We start from the raw sequence: 27,774 nt of genomic DNA, 5'->3' as shown, positions 1-27,774 counted from the left end.
CTTCAGCAAAGGGAGGCCAGACTTACTAAATAGACAGAGGACAGGAAAGGTAACTTTGCGATCAGCACAAAAACCTACAAAAGCTTCCAGCTAGCAAGACAAAATCATGATAACCAGCTGGACAAGAAAACAGTGAACAAATAATGACTATCAGGAACTTAGCTTCTGCAGGAGAAGGCAGGTCACCAGAGAGATCCAGGAGCGAACTGAACCAATGCAAAAACATTGACAGCTGGCATGGAGTAACGATCTGAGAGGAGTTAAATAGAGCAGCCAACCAAAGGATAAGCCACGTCACCTGTGTAAGGAACCTCAGAAGCAGCAGCTTCACTCATAGCCACCAGAGGGAGCCCATAGACAGAACTTGCCGAAGTACCATTCACGACCACAGGAGGGAGTTCGACAACAGAATTCACAACACACATGGTCAATTGAGTCCAGTACTGAGGCTTATTCTTGGCCAAAGGCGTAGAATCAATTCCTCTCAATGGAATAGGATACTGCAAGGGCTCCAAGAAAAAACCACAGCGCCTGGCAAACTCCAAGTCCATCAAATTCAGGGCAGCGCCTGAATCCACAAATGCCATAACAGAATAGGACGACAGAGAGCAAATCAGAGTAACGGACAAAAGAAATTTAGACTGTACCGTACCAATGGTGGCAGACCTAGCGAACCGCTTAGTGCGCTTAGGACAATCGGAGATAGCATGAGTGGATTCACCACAGTAAAAACACAGCCCATTCCGACGTCTGTGTTTTTGCCGTTCAGCTCTGGTCAAAGTCCTATCACACTGCATAGGCTCAGGCCTATGCTCAGAGAATACCGCCAGATGGTGCACAGCTTTGCGCTCACGCAAGCGCCGATCGATCTGAATGGCCAAGGACATAGACTCATTCAGACCAGCAGGCGTGGGAAATCCCACCATGACATCCTTAAGGGCTTCAGAAAGACCCTTTCTGAAAATTGCCGCCAGAGCACACTCATTCCACTGAGTAAGAACAGACCACTTTCTAAACTTCTGACAGTACACCTCCGCTTCATCCTGACCCTGACACAAAGCCAGCAAGATTTTCTCTGCCTGATCCACTGAATTTGGTTCATCATAAAGCAATCCAAGCGCCAGAAAAAACGCATCAACATCACGCAATGCAGGATCTCATGGCGCAAGGGAAAATGCCCAGTCTTGAGGGTCACCACGCAACAAAGAAATAATGATTTTTACTTGTTGAACGGGGTCACCAGAGGAGCGGGGTTTCAAAGCTAGAAACAGTTTACAATTATTTTTGAAATTCAAGAACTTAGATCTATCCCCAGAAAATAAGTCAGGAATAGGAATTCTAGGCTCTAACATAGGATTCTAAACCACAAAATCTTGAATGTTTTGTACCCTTGCAGTGAGATGATCCACACAAGAGGACAGACCTTGAATGTCCATATCTACACCTGTGCACTGAACCACCCAAAGGTTTAGGGGAAAAGAAAGACAAAACACAGTGCAAAGAAAAAACAATGGTCTCAGAACTTCTCTTATCCCTCTATTGAGATGCATTAATACTTTGGGCCAGCTGTACTGTTATGACCTGGTGGTTAGGAGCACCCGGCACGACCTGATAGTTAAACTCACACAGGACAAGCTCTGGGATGTGGGAGCTCTGCTGACCGCAGACCCTAATCCTATCACCACAACTAAAAATAGCCGTGGAGCGTTCCTGACTCTCCATAGACGCCTCTTCACAGCCTAAGAGCTAGCTAGCCCTAGAGATAGAAAATAAAGCCTACCTTGCCTCAGAGAAATTTCCCAAAGGAAAAGGCAGCCCCCCCACATATATTGACTGTGAGTAAAGATTAAAGTCACAAACGCAGAAATGAAACAGGTTTCAGCAAAGGGAGGCCAGACTTACTAACCAGACAGAGGATAGGAAAGGTATCTTTGCGGTCAGCACAAAAAACTACAAAAGACCACGCAGAGTGTTCAAAATGACGTCCGCACCGACTAACGATGCGGAGATGCCACTCTGCATCCCAGAGCTTCCAGCTAGCAAGACAAAATCATGATAACCAGCTGGACAAGGAAACAATGAACAAATAATAATTATCAGGAACTTAGCTTCTGCTGGAGAAGACAGGTCACCAGAAAGATCCAAGAGCTAACTGAACCAATGCAGGAACATTGACAGCTGGCATGGAGTAACGATCTGAGTGGAGTTAAATAGAGCAGCCAACCAAAGGATAAACCACGTCACCTGTGGAAGGAACCTCAGAAGCAGTAGCTTCACTCACAGCCACCAGAGGGAGTCCATGGACAGAACTCGCCGAAGTACCATTCACGACCACAGAAGGGAGTTCGACAACAGAATTCACAACTGACTCCCCAGTCTTGTAGAAACAAGAGAACAATTATAAAACCAAAAACACATGGGCTACTTGCACAGTGAACAAGTCTGTAGAAACCTGTTCACATCACCAAAGAAATTGAAGACACAAAAGCGCACAGAGAGGTAAAAAAATACTCTGTTGTAAAAAAGTCACAGTAAGGCTACGTTCAGACTAGCGTTGCACGCCGCTGCGTCGGCGACGCAACGCACGACGCACACAAAAACGCGGAAAAACGCACGCAAAAACGCTGCGTTTTGCGACGCGTGCGTCGTTTTTTGCCGAAAATCGGACGCAAGAAAAATGCAACTTGCTGCGTTTTCTTGGTCCGACGCTAGCGGCAAAAAAGACTCAAGTGTTGCAAAACGCAACACACAAAAACGCATGCGTCCCCCCATGTTAAACATAGGGGCGCATGACGCGTGCGTCGCCGCTGCGTCGCCTGACGCTAAGGCGACGCACACTAGCAGAACGCTAGTGTGAACGTAGCCTAAATAAGCAAGTGCTAGTCAAAAAATTAAAAAATACAGGGTATTTAGTTAATACATTTTTTTGCAAAAAAAAAGTATGTTAAGCTGCTCCACCAATCGCCAAGGTATACCCATAATAGAGCAGTCCTGTCTAATGTATATAATCCCTATCTGATGTATTTAAAAACCTGATCATCTGTATAGTACCTGTATGAACAGGGTTCAGAGAGAAAATATCCATGTAGAACTTGCAAGGTGGAACAGCTACAATGCAAATGACCCACAGAGGAGTGGTGGACTCCCCAGTCTTGTAGAAACAAGAGAACAATTATAAAACCAAAATCACATGGGCTACTTGCACAGTGAACAAGTCTGTAGAAACCTGTTCACACCACCAAAGAAATTGAAGACACAAAAGCGCACAGAGAGGTAAAAAGTACTCTGTTGTAAAAAAGTCACAGTAAATAAGCAAGTGCTAGTCAAAAAATGAAAAAATACAGGTTATTTAGTTAATACGTTTTTTTGCAAAAAAAAAAGTATGTTAAGCTGCTCCACCAATCGCCAAGGTATACCCATAATAGAGCAGTCCTGTCTAATGTATATAAGAAAATATCCATGTAGAACTTGCAAGGTGGAACAGCTACAATGCAAATGACCCACAGAGGAGTGGTGGACTCCCCAGTCTTGTAGAAACAAGAGAACAATTATAAAACCAAAATCACATGGGCTACTTGCACAGTGAACAAGTCTGTAGAAACCTGTTCACACCACCAAAGAAATTGAAGACACAAAAGCGCACAGAGATGTAAAAAAATACTCTGTTGTAAAAAAGTCACAGTAAATAAGCAAGTGCTAGCCAAAAAAATGAAAAAATACAGGGTATTTAGTTAATATGTTTTTTTGCAAAAAAATAAACCAAAGTCCCACATAACCGCTTTAAAAATGGCAGATCTAAAAAAAAAAAGGATCACACTTTTCAAACAGAAACAAGCCTTGAGTTCATAATTTTGATTTAGTTGCAAAATCTGCAATGAATGATTTAATTATACCTTTGCTTGCTGTCACAGTGTGAAAACAAAATAAAAAGAAGTTAAGGTGCTGTTACTGCTGTATATCAGAGATGTAATAAATTACAATCACACACTGAATGGTGATGATGAAATGCTGCAACAGTTCACTGTATATCACTTGTTTCTTAGATTTCTATTCACTGACTTAGATTATCTGTTTTGACTGCCAAAGCACATTTATACAGGCAGCATACAAACCAGGAAGACATACACCTGAACCTGAGAGGTGCCTGTTCAGAGTAGGAAAAAACTCTTATCTGACCTTGGTCTCTCTACTTGACTGCTGAGGTTGGTGGAGCACCGGCTAGGATCGTGGGGTACTCGGGCCGGTTCTTAAGGGGGTTGTCACAGCAGCAGGGACCAGGTCCATGGCCCTGGGCATCCAATAAAAGGCAATTAAAGAGGAAATAAAGTTTATAGGGGATTAGTTCGTGACTAGTGTTGAGCATTCCGATACTGCAAGTATTGGGTATCGGCCGATATTTGCTGTATTGGAATTCCGATACCGAGTTCCGATATTTTTGTGATATTGGAAATTGGAATCGGCGTGTGCGGTGTGTATGGTTCCCAGGGTCTGGAGGAGAGGAGACTCTCTTTCAGGCCCTGGGATCCATATTAATGTAAAAAATAAGCGGTCAAATGAGCGGTCAGGTGAGCGGTCAGGTGACCGGTCACCTGAACGCGACGTCATCGAAGGTCCTTCACTCTCTGCATTCTCAGGAACGGAGGTGGACGCTTGCAGCGGTGACAGCCAGGGTTCGTCGGAGTGGTGAGTATATCCATATTTTTTTTTTTATTCTTTATTTTTTACATTAATTTGGATCCCAGGGCCTGAAGGAGAGTTTCCTCTCCTTCAGACCCTGGGAACCATCCAGGATACATTCCGATATTTGTGTCCCACTGACTTGCATTGGTATCGGGTATCGGTATCGGCGATATCCGATATTTTTTGGATATCGGCCGATACCATCGGATACCGATACTTTCAAGTATCGGAAAGTATCGCTCAACACTATTCGTGACACCACTCGTGGTGTTCGGCAATAAGGAAAAATGGCCGATGCTGCAGTTCAGTTGCACTGGGGCAGTTGGCGATGCAGCATAGTTGGTACAGCTCTCCATGGGTAGAGAGCTCGTCCTCCTGGTCCCCTTGATCCTATCTGGGTGCCTTTTCAGCGAGTATGTGGGGTTGTGGCTGTGGCACATACAGATACCATAGCCTCTGGCTTGCTAGCTGAGCCTTGTAGTTCTCCACTAGTCTTGGGCGGGTTCCCTCACTGCGACCTGGTCCTTCCACCTGACTACAGTCAGCGTGGATTCAGGTGCCCAATGTGGATTCCTCACTTCCCTGGCCCCTAGGACCCCTTCTTTCCTTCCTTCTGTCAGGAGCTTCTGTCTCCAAGTCTGCTCTCCTCAAATTCTCCTCACCAACTCCTTCCTACTGTCTAACTAACTCCCCCCCTAGTTTCCATGAAAACTATTTTAACTGTTTCTTTCTCCACCCACACCTTTTACCTAGTCCCTCCCTGGCCTGGAGAGGTCTGGTGTGCTAGTGTGTGGGTCCTGACTAGTGTCCCCTCCTTACCCGAGAGCGGAGTACCACACCTCTGGCTGAGGTGCAATACCTCTGTTGTGACTGGACCCTCAGGGGTGCCACATTGGCACCCTATGATAATGTAAGATGGCGGAATACCCTGAATGTCCCTAGCAGCTCTTAGGATCGCTAGCGTAGCAGTTCTCTAAGGGATATAAAAATCACACACAAAACTACTCAACTGTGAGCTATTATTAATAGCTTGGGAACCTTATGGGGTATTGTCACTTAATATCAGCCCCCAGCTGCGGGCTTTCCCTCTGCTGTTTATGAAAATTGTGTGGGAGCCCGCATAATTTTTTTTTATTTAATTCTTTTACACAGGAGGTACACAGCTGCTGCTGAATACAACTCCCATCATTGTCTCCTGGTTGCGCTGATATCCGGGTAAGCAGGAGACAATGATGAGAGCTGCCTTCATCAGCCGGCCGACCACTGGGAACAGTGTGAACTGTACCGCTTCTTGCCAGGCACCAGTAATTGTCACACTGATGACAACTCCCATCATTTTCTCCTGGTCGCGCTGATCTCATCGTGAGCAGGCGAGAATAATGAGAGCTGCCTTCAGCAACAGACACATGGGATCAGCACAAATTGTACTGCTTACCCCAGGTGCCAGTACTTGTCACACGGACACTCAGATGACACACGGTGTAACACATGGACACACTGACACATGGACAGCAAACACGGACACATGGACGGCACACAGATGTCACATACAGTTAGGTCCATATATATTTGGACAGAGACAACATTTTTCTAATTTTGGTTATAGACATTACCACAATAAATTTTAAACAAAACAATTCAGATGCAGTTGAAGTTCAGACTTTCAGCTTTCATTTGAAGGAATCCACATTAAAGTTGGATGAAGGATTTAGGAGTTTCAGCTCCTTAACATGTGCCACCCTGTTTTTAAAGGGACCAAAAGTAATTGGACAATTGACTCCAAGGCTATTTCATGGACAGGTGTGGGCAATCCCTTCTTTATGTCATTCTCGATTAAGCAGATAAAAGGCCTGGAGTTGATTTGAGGTGTGGTGCTTGCATTTGGAAGGTTTTGCTGTGAAGTAAACATGCGGTCAAAGGAGCTCTCCATGTAGGTGAAACAAGCCATCCTTAAGCTGCAAAAATGGAAAAAACCCATCTGAGAAATTGCTACAATATTAGGAGTGGCAAAATCTACAGCTTGGTACATCCTGAGAAAGAAAGAAAGCACTGGTGAACTCATCAGTGCAAAAAGACCTGGGCACCCATGGAAGACAACAGTGGTGGATGATCACAGAATAATCTCCATGGTGAAGAGAAACCAATTCACAACAGCCAACCAAGTGAACAACACTCTCCAGGAGGTCGGCGTATCAATATCCAAATCTACCATAAAGAGCAGACTGCATGAAAGTAAATACAGAGGGATCACTGCACGGTACAAGCCACTCATAAGCATCAAGAAGAAAAAGGCTAGACTGGACTTTGCTAAAAAACATCTAAAAAAGCCATCACAGTTCTGGAAGAACATTCTTTGGACAGATGAAACCAAGATCAACCTCTACCAGAATGATGGAAAGAGAAAAGTATGGTGAAGGCGTGGTACAGCTCATGATCCAAAGCATACCACATCATCTGTAAAACACGGCGGAGGCAGAGTGATGGCTTGGGCATGCATGGCTGCCAGTGGCACTGGGTCACTAGTGTTTATTGATGATGTGACACAGGGCAGAAGCAGCCGAATTAATTCTGAGGTATTCAGAGCCATACTGTGTGCTCAGATCCAGCCAAATGCAGCCAAACTGATTGGTCGTCATTTCATACTACAGATGGACAATGACCCAAAACATAAAGCCAAAGCAACCCAGGAGTTTATTAAAGCAAAGAAGTGGAATATTCTTGAATGGCCAAGTCAGTCACCTGATCTCAACCCAATTGAGCATGCATTTCACTTGATAAAGACTAAACTTTAGACAGAAAGGTCCACAAACAAACAGCAACTGAAAACCACCGCAGTGAAGGCCTGGCAGAGCACCAAAAAGGAGGAAACACAGCGTCTGGTGATGTCCATGAGTTCAAGACTTCAGGCAGTCATTGCCAACAAAGGGTTTTCATCCTAGTACTAAAGCTGAACATTTTATTTAAAATTATTGGATCTGTCCAATTACTTTTGGTCCCTTTAAAAACAGGGTGGCACATGTTAAGGAGCTGAAACTCCTAAACCCTTCATCCAATTTTAATGTGGATACCCTCAAATGAAAGCTGAATGTCTGAACTTCAACTGCATCTGAATTGTTTTGTTTGAAATTCATTGTGGTAATGTCTATAACCAAAATTAGAAAAATGTTGTCTCTGTCCAAATATATATGGACCTAACTGTATGTACACATGGACCACGGATTTCACCAGTACTGTTTACACATCACCAGGATGTGTAAAGAATAGATGCCTTAGAATCAGTGGGATCCGTTATTACCACATAAAGTGACAGTGGTCAGAAATGTAAAATTTGGCCTGGTCATGAAAGTGGAAACAGACTTAAAGGGTTAAGGGCTTAAAGATAAAGTGGTCAATTTATTTCAGTTGAGAAAGTTTATCCATTTTGCTTCTAACATTTTTTTTGCCCGGAATTCCTTTTGCTTCAATAAATTCTTCTTTAGCATGTTCAGATATATAGATCAAAAGTTTTGTCTAACAAAAGTATGAGCTTTCTGTACTGTTTATCTTTTAGAAAACTGAGGTTTCATTTTTTTTCTTTTTCTCAGGTCTAATGGCTCAACCAATAACGTCCAAGAGTTTCATGGTTATGGTTACAGGTCTTCTATTCTGTTTTCTTATAAGCCTAACATTTCATCGCAGTTTAAGAAAGGTAAATATGTTAATAATTATCATAAGAAATGATCATAATAAAAAAAGGCTTTGGCACTAAAAGCACCATTCCAGCATTTTTATTTCATTTCACTGTTGGAGTGGAATCACTAACCCATATTCCCTGCCTATAGTAAAATTATTACCGGCTGAAAGCTTCAGCTCCTCCTGGCACCTCTCTGGTCCAATTCCGCTATTTTGTGACTGCAGTTTCTTACTGGCTGGATGTCAGAAGTAACGGCCACATGTTCTCAATTCAAGTGTATGAGATCCTCAATCTGGAACTGATAGATGCACATTGAGAATTGACCTCTGGCTTGTCCAGCAAAGGCTAAGTTCAGATTTGCACTCAGGGGATTTGCTGAGGGCTGCGTACGTCCTCCATTAAGCCCCGCCTACTTCCACATACTTCTGCATGCGTCCTGCGTAACTATGTTTAACATTGGGTACGCAGGACATGCGGATGCATGCGGATGTGTTGCTCTAACGGGCCAGCCGACTGCACGGGAACGCATCCGCATACATCCGCATGTTCCTGCGTACCCAATGTTAAAGATAGGTGCGCAGGATGCACGCAGAAGTATGAGGAAGTAGGTGGGGCTTAACGGAGGACGTACGCAGCCCTCCACAAAGCCCCCGAGCGTAAATCTGAACCCAGCCTAACAATGGAGAGATCTGGCAGATCACAAACAGCACAAGACAACCATACAGCTGGAGAACAGTAGATGGCAGCTGGCAAGGAAATTACTAGGGGGGGGAACTTACATTAGTGTTACCACTCTGTTAGGGCTAGCGGAACGCACCGAGAAAATAGAGATGTTTATTATAAATGGTCCACCGTGCAGGAAGAACCTGCTGCTAGCGAATGGCGGCACTGTTTGGCGGTATAGACTAGCTCTGTTACTCCACAGAGTAGCCGTGAAAGGAAAGCACTGCGCCCTGTTAGCCTCACAGGAGCACAAGCTTACTGCCAAGCTGTTAGCAGTCAGTGGTTATGCAACATGCAATCTCCTCACCGGAGAAGCCGGTATTCTAGGGGCTTATTTCAGCCGGGTCCCTGAACACACTCATGCATAACCACAGTGGCACAAAGCACATATATGAATTGACACTAGCGCATGGCCGTGCGGCTATGCGAGCCTTATATAGCTGCAGCAAGTAAAAAACCTTCCTAGAAGGACCAATGAGAGACTGCCATACCTGAGCATGTGACCCTAAATCTCCACTGAGAGATCTTGCCCTGGGTATGCTCAGAGTGTGAAAAGCAGGACTTAGTCCTAGCACTTAAAGGACCTTCCTGAAAGGACCAATGGACTTAGCTGCAGTATCTGACCATGTGACCCTCGATCTCTACTGAGAGATCTCACTCAGGGCATGCTCAGAATGAGAAAAGCAGGACTTAGTCCCAGAAGCGTGTGCTCGCCGCTGCCCAGCACTGACTTAAATGGCATAAGCAGGAAAAGCAGCAGTAACTCTTTGTACAGAGTGGGACTGAGCAAGACCCTGGGACCGACGTCTCCGCTGAGCAGGCTCCACTGCAGCAGGAGAAGAATGGGAGACCACAGCGGAGAGATGGCCTGAGATTCCCCCTGTGCAGAGGTGGGAACCCGACCCCTAACACACTCTAGTGGTAACATTTTTAAAAAAATGATGGTGTGCTGCTTTCTTTTAAAATCGACTGAAAAATATGTCAAACGTTAGAAAACAAATTAACTCTTATTCCATATGCAGAAGTTTTATTAAAGCAAAATGGCAAAAACATATATATTTATGAAATTGCCCCAAAGTATTATGCAAATACTATTTTTCTCTGATTTTCCTATATAGTCTATGCAAATGAGTCAGTATAATGTTCAAATCATCAGCCGTTAGAGGTTGAATCACATTTTATAAGACAAACCTCCCAATCAGGTAACATTTTTTTCAAAACCCCCCAAATAATCAAAATGCCCTGCACACACAAACTGAGTTGCAAAACATTTTATAGGCCAAAGAGGAAAAATAGGTGGCATTCCATGATGCAGTAAAACAATCCTTTCTTTACTCAATACAAGTAGTACATAGATTTCAAAACAAAAACCGACACTGAGGACGTAGTTAGTAGTGAAAAACTCCCTTCTATTGGACATGCCCATTGCATTCCACCGGGGATAAACAGGGGCAAAACTCCCCAATATTATGAACCTACAAATTCAAAAGAGCATCATGCCCCATACCAAAAAGATATAATACACAAAAATACCATAAAAAATCAATAAGTTTATTAACCCCTTCCCGACCTGTGACATAGCGTATGCGTCATGAAAGTCGGTGCCAATCCGACCTGTGACGCATATGCTGTGTCACAGAAAGATCGCGTCCCTGCAGATCGGGTGAAAGGGTTAACTCACATTTCACCCGGCCTGCAGGGACAGGGGGAGTGGTAGTTTAGCCCAGGGGGGGTGGCTTCACCCCCCCGTGGCTACGATCGCTCTGATTGGCTGTTGAAAGTGAAACTGCCAATCAGAGCGATTTGTAATATTTCACCTAAAAAAATGGTGAAATATTACAATCCAGCCATGGCCGATGCTGCAATATCATCGGCCATGGCTGGAAACACTTATGTGCACCCACCCCACCCCACCGATCGCCCCCCCAGCCCCCCGATCTGTGGTCCGCTCCCCTCCGTCCTGTGCTCCGCTCCCCCGTCCTCCTGTCCGCTCCCCCCGTGATGCAATCACACCCCCCGTGCTCCAATCAAACCCCCCGCACTGCGATCCCCCCCCCCGCACAGCGATCCCCCCCGTGCTCCGATCCACCCCCCCACACAGCGATCCCCCAGCCCGTGCTCCAATCCCCCACCCCGTGTTCCGATCCACCCCCCCCCCCGTGCTCCAATCCACCCCCCCGTGTTCCGATCCACCCCCCGTGCTCTGGCGCCCCCCCCCCCCGTACCCTGATCTCCCCCCCTTATACTTACCCGGCCTCCCGGCGTCCGTCCGTCTTCTTTCCTGGGCGCCGCCATCTTCCAAAATGGCGGGCGCATGTGCAGTGCGCCCGCCGAATCTGAGAATCTGAGATTTACCGCGGTTTTTCTGCGCATTTCACTGCGGTTTTACAACTGCGATTTTCTATTGGAGCAGTTGAAAAACCGCTGCGGAATCCGCAGAAAGAAGTGACATGCTGCGGAATGTAAACCGCTGCGTTTCCGTGCAGTTTTTCTGCAGCATGTGTACAGCGATTTTTGTTTCCCATAGGTTTACATTGAACTGTAAACTCATGGGAAACTGCTGCGCATCCGCAGCGTTTTCCGCAGCGTGTGCACATACCTTTAGAATTAGGCTATGTGCACACGGTGCGGATTTGGCTGTGGATCCGCAGCAGTGTTCCATCAGGTTTACAGTACCATGTAAACATATGGAAAACCAAATCCGCTGTGCCCATGGTGCAGAAAATACCACGCGGAAACGCTGCGTTGTATTTTCCGCAGCATGTCAATTCTTTGTGCGGATTCCGCAGCGTTTTACACCTGTTCCTCAATAGGAATCCGCAGGTGAAATCCGCACAAAAAACACTGGCAATCCGCGGTAAATCCGCAGGTAAAACGCAGTGCCTTTTACCCGCGGATTTTTAAAAAATGGTGCTGAAAAATCTCATACGAATCCGCAACGTTTGCACATAGCCTTAGGGTTAGGGTTGGAATTAGGGTTGTGGTTAGGGTTAGGGGTGTGTTGGGGTTAGGGTTGTGGTTAGGGGTGTGTTGGGGTTAGGGTTGTGATTAGGGTTACGGCTACAGTTGGGATAAGGGTTAGGGGTGTGTTGGAGTTATAATTGAGGGGTTTCCACTGTTTAGGCACATCAGGGGGTCTCCAAACGCAACATGGCGCCACCATTGATTCCAGCCAATCTTGTATTCAAAAGGTCAAATGGTGCTCCCTCACTTCCGAGCCCCGACGTTCGCTCAAACAGTGGTTTACCCCCACATATGGGTTACCAGCATACTCAGGACAAACTGTGCAACAATTATTGGGGTCCAATTTCTCCTGTTACCCTTGAGAAAATAAAAAATTGCTTGCTAAAACATCATTTTTGAGGAAAGAAAAATGATTTTTTATTTTCATGGCTCTGCGTTGTAAACGTCTGTGAAGCACTTGGGGGTTCAAAGTGCTCACTACATATCTAGATACGTTCCTTGGGGGGTCTAGTTTCCAAAATGGGGTCACTTGTGCGGGGTTTCTACTGTTTAGGCACACCAGGGGCTCTGCAAACGCAACGTGACGCCCGCAGACCATTCCATCAAAGTCTGCATTTCAAAAGTCACTACTTCCCTTCTGAGCCCCGACGTGTGCCCAAACAGTGGATTACCCCCACACATGGGGTATCAGCTTACTCAGAAGAAACTGGACAACAACTTTTGTGGTCCAATATCTCCTGTAACCCTTGGGAAAATAAAAAATTCTGGGTTAAAATATTATTTTTGAGGAAAGAAAACGTATTTATTATTTTCACGGCTCTGCGTTATAAACTTCTGTGAAACACTTGGGGGTTCAAAGTGCTCACCTCACATCTAGATACGTTCCTTGGGGGGTCTAGTTTCCAAAATGGGGTCACTTGTGGGGGGTTTCTACTGTTTAGCCACATCAGGGGCTCTGCAAACGCAACATGACGCCCGCAGAGCATTCCATCAAAGTCTGCATTTCAAAACGTCACTACTTCACTTCCGAGCCCCAGCATGTGCCTAAACAGTGGTTTACCCCCACATATGGGGTATCAGCGTACTCAGGAGAAACTGGACAACAACTTTTGGGGTCAAATTTCTCCTGTTACCCTTGGGAAAATAAAAAATTGCGGGCTAAAAATCATTTTTGAGAAAATATTTTTTTTTTTTTATTTTCATGGCTCTGCGTTATAAACTTCTGTGAAGCACTTGAGGGTTCAAAGTGCTCACCACACATCTAGATAAGTTCGTTTGGGGGTCTAGTTTCCAAAATGGGGTCATTTGTGGGGGATCTCCAATGTTTAGGCACACAGGGGCTCTCCAAACGCGACATGGTGTCCGCTAATGATTGGAGCTAATTTTCCATTTAAAAAGCCAAATGGCGTGCCTTCCCTTCTGAGCCCTGCCGTGCGCCCAAACAGTGGTTTACCCCCACATATGGGGTATCTGCGTACTCAGGACAAACTGGACAACAACATTTGTGGTCCTATTTCTCCTATTACCATTGGCAAAATAGGAAATTCCAGGCTAAAATATCATTTTTGAGAAAAGAAAAATTATTTTTGATTTTAATGGCTCTGCATTATAAACTTCTGTGAAGCACCTGGGGCATTAAAGTGCTCAGTATGCATCTAGATAAGTTCCTTGGGGGGTCTAGTTTCCAAAATGGGGTCACTTGTGGGGGAGCTCCAATGTTTAGGCACACAGGGGCTCTCCAAACGCGACATGGTGTCCGCTAACATTTGGAGCTAATTTTCCATTCAAAAAGTCAAAAGGCGCGTCTTCCCTTCCGAGCCCTGCCGTGTGCCCAAACAGTGGTTTACCCCCACATATGAGGTATCGGCGTACTCGGGAGAAATTGCTCAACAAATTTTAGGATCCATTTTATCCTATTGCCCATGTGAAAATGAAAAAATTGAGGCGAAAAAATTTTTTTTGTGAAAAAAAAGTACTTTTTCATTTTTACGGATCAATTTGTGAAGCACCTGGGGGTTTAAAGGGCTCACTAGGCATCTAGATAAGTTCCTTGGGGGGTCCAGTTTCCAAAATGTGGTCACTTGTGGGGGAGCTCCAATGTTTAGGCACACAGGGTCTCTCCAAACGCGACATGGTGTCCGCTAACAATGGAGATAATTTTTCATTCAAAAAGTCAAATGGCGCTCCTTCCCTTCCGAGCCTTACCATGTGCCCAAACAGTGGTTTACCCCCACATGTGAGAAATCGGTGTACTCAGGAGAAATTGCCCAACAAATTTTAGGATCCATTTTATCCTGTTGTCCATGTGAAAATGAAAAAATTGAGGCTAAAATAATTTTTTTGTGAAAAAAAAGTACTTTTTCATTTTTACGGATCAATTTGTGAAGCACCTGGGGGTTTAAAGGGCTCACTATGCATCTAGATAAGTTCCTTGGGGCGTCTAGTTTCCAAAATGGGGTCACTTGTGGGGGAGCTCCAATGTTTAGGCACACAGGGTCTCTCCAAACGTGATATGGTGTCCGCTAAAGAGTGCAGCCAATTTTTCATTCAAAAAGTCAAATGGCGCTCCTTCCCTTCCAAGCCCTGCCGTGCCCAAACAGTGATTTACCCCCACATATGAGGTATCTGTGTACTCAGGACAAATTGGAAAACAACTTTCGTTGTTCAGTTTCTCCTTTTACCATTGGGAAAATAAAAAAATTGTTGCTGAAAAATCATTTTTGTGACTAAAAAGTTAAATGTTCATTTTTTCCTTCCATGTTGCTTCTGCTGCTGTGAAGCACCTGAAGAGTTAATAAACTTCTGGAATGTGGTTTTGTGCACCTTGAGGGGTGCAGTTTTTAGAATGGTGTCACTTTTGGGTATTTTCAGCCATATAGACCCCTCAAACTGACTTCAAATGTGAGGTGGTCCCTCAAAAAAATGGTTTTGTAAATTTCGTTGTAAAAATGAGAAATCGCTGGTCAAATTTTAACCCTTATAACTTCCTAGCAAAAAAAATTTTGTTTCCAAAATTGTGCTGATGTAAAGTAGACATGTGGGAAATGTTATTTATTAACTATTTTGTGTCACATAACTCTCTGGTTTAACAGAATAAAAATTCAAAATGTGAAAATTGCGAAATTTTCAAAATTTTCGCCAAATTTCCGTTTTTATCACAAATAAACACAGAATTTATTGACCTAAATTTACCACTACCACGAAGCCCAATATGTCTCGAAAAAACAATCTCAGAACCGCTAGGATCCATTGAAGCGTTCCTGAGTTATTACCTCATAAAGGGACACTGGTCAGAATTGCAAAAAACGGCAAGGTCTTTAAGGTCAAAATAGGCTGGGTCATGAAGGGGTTAAACAAAAATAGAACATACGTACAAATATGAGGGTAAGGTGTATGATAAAAAGCAGAACGTTGCCGTAGTTCTCCTGCCATTCTATAACACTGTCTAGCGTAGTTGCACACACGTGTGTGTCATATAGCCCAGGATTCGCACTTTGCGTATATTATTCTGTATGGCACTTTACTTCGTGCCTATTTTGTATGTGCACATTCCTGTGTATGTGTTCTGCTTTTTATCATACACCTTACCCTCATATTTGTACGTATGTTCTATTTTTGTTTAATAAACTTATTGATTTTTTATGGTATTTTTGTGTATTATATCTCTTTGGTATGGGGCATGATGCTCTTTTGAATTTGTAGGTTCACAAGTAGTACATAGATGCAGGGAAGCAGGTGCAGCAGAGGATGACAGTCGTTTCGCGTCGATCAGACACTTCAATGGGTACAGGTATGGAAGGACCTGGATAGACAGTCCCTATTATAGAGACAACGCCTTCTTCACCACCCCTCTGTAATACCAATTAAAACCAACAATCAACAAAAAATTTTTTACAAAAAGACCGACATGTCGATCTTATCATTAAAGCCACATGGACCTTATGCATTTGTGTGTTTTATCCATCTTGCCTTCATACGTAAAAGTAGCTTTTTTAAATCATCACCTTGGTCTGGTAAAGACTCTTTTTCTAACCCAGCAAAACCTTCGGGTCTGAATTATGTACATCACGTATATGCCTTATTAGACGCATTGATCCTTTTAAAATGTTCCCTAAACCTTACAAAAAGGGGTCTAACAATGTTTCCTATATAGTACCTGTTGCACGGGCAGAAAGGGATATACACAACAAACTGAGTTCTAACAAGAAATAAACTGATTGACAAAATGTGATATTGGATTTGTTTTCAAGTGAAAAAGTCAAAAGACAACAGAGGAATTTTTTTACCAGATATTTTGGGGTACCTTTAACCAGTTTCGGACCAAATTATCCTTCAAATTTTGGAAATAAATAACACGGCACTCTGGAATAATACTGTTGGTGGAGCTCAAGTCGGGCGTCCAACCCATACAATTAGGCAAAAAAATTACTTGGCACTCAATATTTGAAAACAATTGATTGCTTCTTTATTGTACATCCAGACCAAACAAATTAAATTAAACATTTTCGGTCCATCATAGGACCTTCATCAGAATATCCTTATGGAAGAAAACTGGATGTCATATGAAATTATGGGAATAAAGGCGACTGTATGCAGTCTGGTGATGGTAATACCAATTGGACCTGGTGGGGCTATTCACATAACAGGAGAGGGGCAGCACTACTTGAATATGCAAAGGACTTGCAACAGGAATGGCGCTGAGTACCTCAGTAAGTCATATGGCAAGCCCGCCCTTCAGTAGGGATGCCCAGAGGGCGGAAAGCTAATGTGACCCTGTGGGGCTGTGACATGGTAAAAGATAAACAGTACTTGGTAGGGTTGAGTGACTTTTACTTTTATAGGATCGGGTCGGGTTTCACGAAACCCGACTTTCTCAAAAGTCGGGTCGAGTGAAATCGGCCGATCCTATAGAAAAGTCGGGGTCGGGGTCGGCCGAAACACGAAACCTAATGCAGTGCAATGGGATACTATGGTTCCCAAGGTCTGAAGGAGAGGAAACTCTCCTTCAGGCCCTGGGATCCATATTTAAGTGTAAAATAAAGAATTAAAATAAAAAATATTGCTATACTCACCCTCGGACGCGCCCTGGTACTAACCGGCAGCCTTCCTTCCTTAGAATCAGCGCGTGAAGGACCTTAGATGACGTCGCGGCTTGTGATTGGTCACGCGACCGCCCATGTGACCGCTCACGCGACCAATCACAAGCCGCGACGTCACCGAAGGTCATTCAAGCGCTGATTCTTAGGAAGGAAGGCTGCCGGAAAGAAGCAGGGCGCGTCCGAGGGTGAGTATATTCCTATTAGGTATTCCTATTAGGTATATACTCACCCTCGGACGCGCCCTGCTCCTTTCCGGCAGCCTTCCTTCCTAAGAATCAGCGCTTGGATGACCTTCGGTGATGTCGCGGCTTGTGATTGGTCGCATGAGCGGTCACATGGGTGATCGCGCGACCAATCACAAGCCGCGACGTCATCTAAGGTCCTTCACGCGCTGATTCTAAGGAAGGAAGGCTGCCGGTTAGTACCAGGGCGCGTCAGAGGGTAAGTATAGCAATATTTTTTATTTTAATTCTTTATTTTACACTTAAATATGGATTCCGATACTGATTTCCGATATTGCAAACATATCGGAACTCGGTATCGGAATTCCGATACCAGATTCAGAAGATCGCCGACCTCATGGCCGACCCCACACAGGGGTCGGGTTTCATGAAACCCGACTTTGCCAAAAGTCGGCGACTTCTGAAAATGGCCGACCCATTTCGCTCAACCCTACTTGGCAGGATCCTTCACGACCTTAGACGGTTCCATACATTTGGTGCACTTACCAACCTTGCACATATGGATACGTCCAGGCAATTTTGAGCGCACAGTAGCCTTGCGCACAAGATCGCTTCCAGGTATCAGCTTATTCTGACAGCTGACTCCCGGCGTTCAGTGCCAGGAGCGGTGCCAGCACCCCTGCCATCACTTTGACCCCCCAAATGCTGTGACCGCAGCATTTATTGAGCAGGCAGAGAGCAGAAAACCCCTCTGACCTTGGATTAGAGCCCGCAGTGAGTAGGGTTGAGCGACCTTGACCTTTTTAGAGTCGAGTCGGGTTTCGCAAAACCCGACTATCTCAGAAGTCGAGTCGAGTGGAATCGGCCGATTATCGCGAAAAGTCGGGGATCGACCAAAACACGAAACCCAATGCAAGTCAATGGGGGAGCATAGTCGGCAGTGAGTAGAGGCCAGGAAAACATGTACAGAGCCCATTTTAATGGCAAAAACATCCATTCTTGTTACTAAAGCTTGTCAATCTTAATTTAGCTTATAATAATTGTAAGGCATTTGAAATTGGGGGTCATTTGGCTAAAGCTGTGGGGGGTAGGGCTGGTTCAAGTAATTAGTGGGCCCAGTAAATCTGGACCACGTCATGGCAGTGGAGCAGCGAGAGATAAGTATTTCAACTTTGCAAGTGCTGTGATCCTGAGCAAGCAGGGGGGGCCCCCTCGTTGGCATTGGCACTGGCACAGGGCCCCTCAAAGTACAGCGGTGTGTTTGTACGGCGGGGGCGCCTCCCACCGGCAGCAACACTTTTGCGTACTATGAGGGGCCCTGTGCCAATGACGTCGCCAACGAGTATTCCTCCCCCCACCTGATGAAGGAACCTGCACCTTCATCTGCACCTTCCTCTTTGTCACCGTGTAAGGTGGTATGGTATGCGGGAAGGGGGACCTGACTTTCAGCAGAGTCACAATCTTGCAGTGTAGCGTGCACGGGGAATCTTGCGTTATGGGTCAATGTACCAGCAGACTCATCTATCACTGGCTGGGCAATGGGCAGGATGAGGAGGAAACACAGATATAGATGTTATGAACAGGTAATTCAGAACCACAATGGATCTTGAAGTTCAGAGCACACAAGGTGACCTGACATTTACCAAAAAACATAGGACGAGCTCTGAGACGTGGAAACTCTGCTGACCGCAATCCCTAATCCTAACACACCACACTAGAGGTAGCCGTGGATTGCGCCTAACGCTCCCTATGCAACTCGGCACAGCCTGAGAAACTAACTAGCCCTGAAGATAGAAAAATAAGCCTACCTTGCCTCAGAGAAATTCCCCAAAGGAAAAGGCAGCCCCCCACATATAATGACTGTGAGTTAAGATGAAATACAAACACAGAGATAAAATAGATTTAGCAAAGTGAGGCCCGACTTACTGAATAGACCGAGGATAGGAAAGATAGCTTTGCGGTCAACACAAAAACCTACAAACAACCACGCAGAGGGGCAAAAAGACCCTCCGCACCGACTAACGGTACGGAGGTGCTCCCTCTGCGTCTCAGAGCTTCCAGCAAGCAAGAAAAACCAATAAAGCAAGCTGGACAGAAAATATAGCAAAACAAAAATAACACAAGCAGAACTTAGCTTATGCAGGATAGAGAGGCCACAGGAACGATCCAGGAGGAAGCAAGACCAATACTAGAACATTGACTGGAGGCCAGGATCAAAGCACCAGGTGGAGTTAAATAGAGCAGCACCTAACGACTTAACCTCATCACCTGAGGAAGGAAACTCAGAAGCCGCAGTACCACTCTCATCCACCAAAGGAAGCTTATAGACAGAACCAGCCGCACTACCACTCACGACCACAGGAGGGAGCTTGGCCACAGAATTCACAACAGTACCCCCCCCTTGAGGAGGGGTCACCGAACCCTCACCAGAGCCCCCAGGCCGACCAGGATGAGCCACAAGAAAGGCACGAACCAGATCGGCAGAATGGACATCAGAGGCAAAGACCCAGGAATTATCTTCCTGACCATAACCTTTTCACTTAACCAGATACTGGAGTTTCCGTCTCGAAACACGAGAATCTAAAATCTTCTCCACAAAATACTCCAATTCCCCTTCAACCAAAACCGGAGCAGGAGGATCAATAGATGGAACCACAGGTGCCACGTATCTCTGCAACAATGACCTATGGAACACGTTATGGATGGAAAAAGAAGCTGGAAGAGTCAAACGAAAAGACACAGGATTAAGAACCTCAGAAATCCTATATGGACCAATGAAACGAGGCTTAAATTTAGGAGAGGAAACCTTCATAGGAATATAACAAGATGACAACCAAACCAAATCCCCAACACGAAGTCGGGGACCCACACAGCGCCTGCGGTTAGCGAAACGTTGAGCCTTCTCCTGGGACAAAGTCAGATTGTCCACTACATGAGTCCAAATCTGCTGCAACCTATCCACCACAGTATCCACACCAGGACAGTCCGAAGACTCAACCTGCCCTGAAGAGAAACGAGGGTGGAACCCAGAATTGCAGAAAAACGGCGAAACCAAAGTAGCCGAGCTGGCCCGATTATTAAGGGCGAACTCAGCCAAAGGCAAAAAGGACACCCAATCATCCTGATCAGCAGAAACAAAACATCTCAGATATGTTTCCAAGGTCTGATTGGTTCGTTCAGTCTGGCCATTAGTCTGAGGATGGAAAGCCGAGGAAAAAGACAAATCAATGCCCATCCTAGCACAAAAGGCTCGCCAAAACCTCGAAACAAACTGGGAACCTCTGTCAGAAACGATGTTCTCTGGAATGCCATGTAAACGAACCACATGCTGAAAAAACAATGGCACCAAATCAGAGGAGGAAGGCAATTTAGACAAGGGCACCAAATGGACCATCTTAGAGAAGCGATCACAAACCACCCAAATGACCGACATTCTTTGAGAGACGGGGAGATCCGAAATAAAATCCATAGAGATATGTGTCCAAGGCCTCTTCGGGACCGGCAAGGGCAAAAGCAACCCCCTGGCACGAGAACAGCAGGGCTTAGCCCGAGCACAAATCCCACAGGACTGCACAAAAGAACGCACATCCCGCAACAGAGATGGCCACCAAAAGGATCTAGCCACTAACTCTCTGGTACCAAAGATTCCAGGATGACCAGCCAACACCGAACAATGAACCTCAGAGATAACTTTATTCGTCCACCTATCAGGGACAAACAGTTTCTCCGCTGGGCAACGGTCAGGTCTATTAGCCTGAAATTTTTGCAGCACCCGCCGCAAATCAGGGGAGATGGCAGACAAAATTACCCCCTCTTTGAGAATACCCGCCGGCTCAGACAAACCCGGAGAATCGGGCACAAAACTCCTAGACAGGGCATCCGCCTTCACATTTTTAGAGCCCGGAAGGTACGAAACCACAAAGTCAAAACGGGAGAAAAACAGCGACCAACGAGCCTGTCTAGGATTCAACCGTTTGGCAGACTCGAGATAAGTCAAGTTTTTGTGATCAGTCAAGACCACCACGCGATGCTTACCTCCTTCAAGCCAATGACGCCACTCCTCGAATGCCCACTTCATGGCTAGCAACTCTCGATTGCCAACATCATAATTTCGCTCAGCAGGCGAAAATTTCCTGGAAAAGAAGGCGCATGGTTTCATCACCGAGCAATCAGAACTTCTCTGCGACAAAACAGCCCCTGCTCCAATTTCGGAAGCATCAACCTCGACCTGGAACGGAAGCGAAACATCTGGTTGGCACAACACAGGGGCAGAAGAAAAACGACGCTTCAACTCCTGAAAAGCTTCCACAGCAGCAGAAGACCAATTGACCACATCAGCACCCTTCTTGGTTAAATCAGTCAACGGTTTAGCAATGCTAGAAAAATTAGCGATGAAGCGACGATATAAATTAGCAAAGCCCAGGAACTTCTGCAGACTCTTCAGAGATGTTGGCTGAGTCCAATCATAAATGGCCTGAACTTTAACAGGGTCCATCTCGATAGTAGAAGGAGAAAAAATGAACCCCAAAAATGAAATCTTCTGAACACCAAAGAGACACTTTGACCCCTTCACAAACAAAGAATTAGCACGCAGGACCTGGAACACCATTCTGACCTGCTTCACATGAGACTCCCAATCATCCGAGAAGACCAAAATAGCATCCAAGTATACAATCAGGAATTTATCCAGGTACTCTCGGAAGATGTCATGCATAAAGGACTGAAACACTGATGGAGCATTAGAAAGTCCGAATGGCATAACCAGGTACTCAAAATGGCCTTCGGGCGTATTAAATGCTGTTTTCCATTCATCGCCCCGTTTGATACGCACAAGATTATACGCACCACGAAGATCTATCTTGGTGAACCAACTAGCCCCCTTAATCCGAGCAAACAAATCAGACAGCAGCGGCAAAGGGTACTGAAATTTGACCGTAATTTTATTTAGATGGCGGTAATCAATACAAGGTCTCAGCGAACCATCCTTCTTGGCCACAAAAAAGAAACCCGCTCCCAATGGCGACGATGACGGGCGAATATGACCCTTCTCCAAAGACTCCTTCACGTAACTCCGCATAGCGGCGTGCTCAGGTACAGATAAATTAAATAGTCTACCCTTAGGAAACTTACTACCAGGAATCAAATCGATAGCACAATCACATGAAATCCCTATGGGGAGGTAGGGCATTGGACTTGGGCTCATCGAATACATCCCGGTAATCAGACAAGAACTCTGGGACCTCAGAAGGGGTGGATGATGAGATAGACAGAAATGGAACATCACCATGTACCCCCTGACAACCCCAGCTGGACACAGACATTGATTTCCAATCTAATACTGGGTTATGGACTTGTAGCCATGGCAACCCCAACACGACCACATCATGCAGATTATGCAACACCAGAAAGCGAATATCCTCCTGGTGCGCAGGAGCCATGCACATGGTCAGCTGGGTCCAATACTGAGGCTTATTCTTGGCCAAAGGCGTAGCATCAATTCCTCTCAATGGAATAGGACACTGCAAGGGCTCCAAGACAAACCCACAGCGCCTAGCATACTCCAAGTCCATCAAATTCAGGGCAGCGCCTGAATCCACAAATGCCATGACAGAATAGGAAGACAAAGAGCAGATCAAAGTAACGGACAAAAGAAATTTCGACTGTACCGTACCAATGGTGGCAGACCTAGCGAACCGCTTAGTGCGCTTAGGACAATCAGAGATAGCATGAGTGGAATTACCACAGTAGAAACACAGCCCATTCTGACGTCTGTGTTCCTGCCTTTCAGCTCTGGTCAAAGTCCTATCGCACTGCATAGGCTCAGGTTTATGCTCAGATAATACCGCCAAATGGTGCACAGATTTACGCTCGCGCAAGCGTCGACCGATCTGAATGGCCAAAGACAGACTCATTCAGACCAGCAGGCACATATGAAATCCCACCATGACATCCTTAAGGGCTTCAGAGAGACCCTTTCTGAAAATAGCTGCGAGCGCACCTTCATTCCATTGAGTGAGCACGGACCACTTTCTAAACTTCTGACAATAAATCTCTATCTCATCCTGACCCTGACACAGAGCCAGCAAATTTTTCTCTGCCTGATCCACTGAATTAGGTTCGTCGTACAGCAATCCGAGCGCCAGAAAAAACGCATCAATATTACATAATGCAGGATCTCCTGGCGCAAGGGAAAATGCCCAGTCTTGAGGGTCGCCACGTAATAGAGAAATAATGATTTTAACTTGTTGAACTGGGTCACCAGAGGAGCGGGGTTTCAAAGCCAGAAACCGTTTACAATTATTTTTAAAATTCAAAAATTTAGCTCCATCTCCAGAAAATAACTCAGGAATAGGAATTTTAGGTTCTAACATAGGATTCTGAACCACTAAATCTTGAATGTTCTGTACTCTTATAGTGAGATTATCCATCAAAGAGGACAGACCCTGAATATCCATGTCCACACCTGTGTTCTGAACCACCCTGATGAATAGGGGAAAAGAAAGACAGAACACAGTGCAAAGAAAAAAAAATGGTCTCAGAACTTCTCTTTTCCCTCTATTGAGAAGCATTAGTACTTTGGGCCTCCAGTACTGTTATGAACAGGTAATTCAGAACCACAATGGACCTTGAAGTTCAGAGCACACAAGGTGACCTGACATTTACCAAAAAACATAGGACGAGCTCTGAGACGTGGAAACTCTGCTGACCGCAATCCCTAATCCTAACACACCACACTAGAGGTAGCCGTGGATTGCGCCTAACGCTCCCTATGCAACTCGGCACAGCCTGAGAAACTAACTAGCCCTGAAGATAGAAAAATAAGCCTAACTTGCCTCAGAGAAATTCCCCAAAGGAAAAGGCAGCCCCCCACATATAATGACTGTGAGTTAAGATGAAATACAAACACAGAGATTAAATAGATTTAGCAAAGTGATGCCCGACTTACTGAATAGACCGAGGATAGGAAAGATAGCTTTGCGGTCAACACAAAAACCTACAAACAACCACGCAGAGGGGCAAAAAGACCCTCCGCACCGACTAACGGTACGGAGGTGCTCCCTCTGCGTCTCAGAGCTTCCAGCAAGCAAGAAAAACCAATAAAGCAAGCTGGACAGAAAATATAGCAAAACAAAAATAACACAAGCAGAACTTAGCTTATGCAGGATAGAGAGGCCACAGGAACGATCCAGGAGGAAGCAAGACCAATACTAGAACATTGACTGGAGGCCAGGATCAAAGCACCAGGTGGAGTTAAATAGAGCAGCACCTAACGACTTAACCTCATCACCTGAGGAAGGAAACTCAGAAGCCGCAGTACCACTCTCATCCACCAAAGGAAGCTTATAGACAGAACCAGCCGCAGTACCACTCACGACCACAGGAGGGAGCTTGGCCACAGAATTCACAACATATAGGCCCAAAGAATAAAGTGGGCTAAATGCAGTTCAAAATTGGTAACAGGACTAACCAGGGGGCATTGTTTTGTTCAGTGGAGGACAACTGGAATGAGAGGCTGACACAGAGAGTAGGCCCAAATCTGTAAGTAGTCTAAATGCAGTTCAAAATTGGCAAGAGTAGTAAACAGGCGGCACAGCTTTGTTCACTGTAGGAGAACAGCAAGGAGCGGCAAACACAGATAGAAGGCCCCAACCCAACTAGTAGGCCCACTGCAGTTTTAAAATTCCGATAGGCTGAAAATCAGATAATTGTAGGTCATTTTTTGTAAAGAGGACAGCTGTATTGAGTGGAGCAGCCAGACACTACAAGTAGGCCTTAAACCACAAAGTTGGCTCGACGCTGGTTTAAAAAAGGTTACATGGGTACACGTTCTGCATTGTTGTGCTCAGTGGAGGACAATTGGAAGGAGGGACCGCAGAAAGACTTTGTAGGCGTAAAATTACAAAATAGGCTCTATGCAGCTTCGATTATGTGGCAACCTGGAGAACACCTTGGAGCGGCAGACACCGTCTCTACGACCCAGACCTAACTTGTAGGCCTAATGTAGTGTTGCTTCAACAACTACTTAAGACGAGCATGAAGATTGAAGCAATGGAGAGGAAAGCTGGAGAACACCTTGGAGTGGAAGACACCGTCTCTACAACCCAGACCCAACTTGTAGGCCTAATGCAGTGTTGTTTTCAACAACTACTAAACAAGAGCTTTAAGATTGAAGTAATGGAGAGGCAACCTGGGGAACACCTTGGAGTGGAACACACCGTCTCTACACCCCATACCCAACTAGTAGGCCTAATGCAGTGTTGTTTTCAACAACTACTAAACGAGAGCCAGAAGATCGAAGCAATGGAGACGAAACCTGGGGAACACCTTAGAGTGGAACACACCGTCTCTACACCCCTGACCCAACTTGTAGGCCGAATGCAGTGTTTTCAACAACTACTAAACAAGAGCTTTAAGATTGAAGCAATGGAGAGGCAACCTGGGGAACACCTTGGAGTGGAACACACCGTCTCTAAACCACAGACCCAACTTGTAGGCCGAATGCAGTGTTGTTTTCAACAACTACTAAACAAGAGCTTTAAGATTGAATCAATGGAGAGGCAACCTGGAGAACACCTTGGAGTGTAACACACCGTCTCTACACCCCATACCCAACTAGTAGGCCAATGCAGTGTTGTTTTCAACAACTACTAAACGAGAGCCAGAAGATCGAAGCAATGGAGACGAAACCTGGGGAACACCTTAGAGTGGAACACACCGTCTCTACACCCCTGACCCAACTTGTAGGCCGAATGCAGTGTTGTTTTCAACAACTACTTAAGAAGAGCCAGAAGATCGAAGCAATGGAGAGGCAACCGGGGGAACACCTTGGAGTGTAACACACCGTCTCTACACCCCTGACCCAACTTGTAGGCCGAATGCAGTGTTGTTTTCAACAACTACTAAACGAGAGCCAGAAGATTGAAGCAATGGAGAGGCAACCTGGGGAACACCTTGGAGTGGAACAAACCGTCTCTACACCCCAGACCCAACTTGTAGGCTGAATGCAGTGTTGTTTTCAACAACTACTAAACAAGAGCTTTAAGATTGAAGCAATGGAGAGGCAACCTGGGGAACACCTTGGAGTGTAACACACCTTCTCTACACCCCAGACCCGACTTGTAGGCCGAATGCAGTGTTGTTTTCAACAACTACTTAAGAAGAGGCAGAAGATCGAAGCAATGGAGAGGCAACCTGGGGAACACCTTAGAGTGGAACACACCGTCTCTACACCCCTGACCCAACTTGTAGGCCGAATGCAGTGTTGTTTTCAACAACTACTTAAGAAGAGCCAGAAGATCGAAGCAATGGAGAGGCAACCTGGGGAACACCTTGGAGTGTAACACACCGTCTCTACACCCCTGACCCAACTTGTAGGCCGAATGCAGTGTTGTTTTCAACAACTACTAAACGAGAGCCAGAAGATTGAAGCAATGGAGAGGCAACCTGGGGAACACCTTGGAGTGGAACAAACCGTCTCTACACCCCAGACCCAACTTGTAGGCTGAATGCAGTGTTGTTTTCAACAACTACTAAACAAGAGCTTTAAGATTGAAGCAATGGAGAGGCAACCTGGGGAACACCTTGGAGTGTAACACACCTTCTCTACACCCCAGACCCGACTTGTAGGCCGAATGCAGTGTTGTTTTCAACAACTACTTAAGAAGAGGCAGAAGATCGAAGCAATGGAGAGGCAACCTGGGGAACACCTTGGAGTGGAACACACCGTCTCTACACCCCATACCCAACTAATAGGCCTAATGCAGTGTTGTTTTCAACAACTACTAAACGAGAGCCAGAAGATCGAAGCAATGGAGACGAAACATGGGGAACACCTTAGAGTGGAACACACCGTCTCTACACCCCTGACCCAACTTGTAGGCTGAATGCAGTGTTGTTTTCAACAACTACTAAACAAGAGCTGTAAGATTGAAGCAATGGAGAGGCAACCTGGGGAACATCTTGGAGTGTAAAACACCGTCTCTACACCCCATACCCAACTAGTAGGCCTAATGCAGTGTTGTTTTCAACAACTGCTAAACGAGAGCCAGAAGAACGAAGCAATGAAGACGAAACCTGAGGAACACCTTAGAGTGGAACACACCGTCTCTACACCCCTGACCCAACTTGTAGGCCGAATGCAATGTTGTTTTCAACAACTACTTAAGAAGAGCCAGAAGATCGAAGCAATGGAGAGGCAACCTGGGGAACACCTTGGAGTGGAACACACCGTCTCTACACCCCAGACCCAACTTGTAGGCCGAATGCAGTGTTGTTTTCAACAACTACTTAAGAAGAGCCAGAAGATCGAAGCAATGGAGAGGCAACCTGGGGAACACCTTGGAGTGGAACACACCGTCTCTACACCCCAGACCCAACTTGTAGGCCGAATGCAGTGTTGTTTTCAACAACTACTAAACAAGAGCTGTAAGATTGAAGCAATGGAGAGGCAACC

At 45.5% G+C, this 27,774-nt stretch overlaps 1 protein-coding gene across 2 annotated transcripts in view; it reads left to right on the top strand.

The window, feature by feature from the left end:
- The window catches only part of LOC138652014 (NXPE family member 1-like), a 514,573-nt gene that overhangs the window by 190,852 nt on the left and 295,947 nt on the right, over positions 1 to 27,774 (top strand). For both annotated transcript variants that reach the window (XM_069742701.1, XM_069742702.1), the window contains exon 2: positions 8,265 to 8,368. In XM_069742701.1, coding sequence (XP_069598802.1) covers positions 8,270 to 8,368 — 99 coding nt within the window. In that variant the 5' untranslated portion in view covers positions 8,265 to 8,269. The remainder of the gene's footprint in view (positions 1 to 8,264; positions 8,369 to 27,774) is intronic.

Source organism: Ranitomeya imitator, chromosome 10, assembly GCF_032444005.1.
Source record: "Ranitomeya imitator isolate aRanImi1 chromosome 10, aRanImi1.pri, whole genome shotgun sequence".
NCBI classification, from domain to species: Eukaryota; Metazoa; Chordata; class Amphibia; order Anura; family Dendrobatidae; genus Ranitomeya; species Ranitomeya imitator.
The sequence above is the reverse complement of the archived record's forward strand: the minus strand, read 5'-3'. Positions and strand labels throughout refer to the sequence as shown.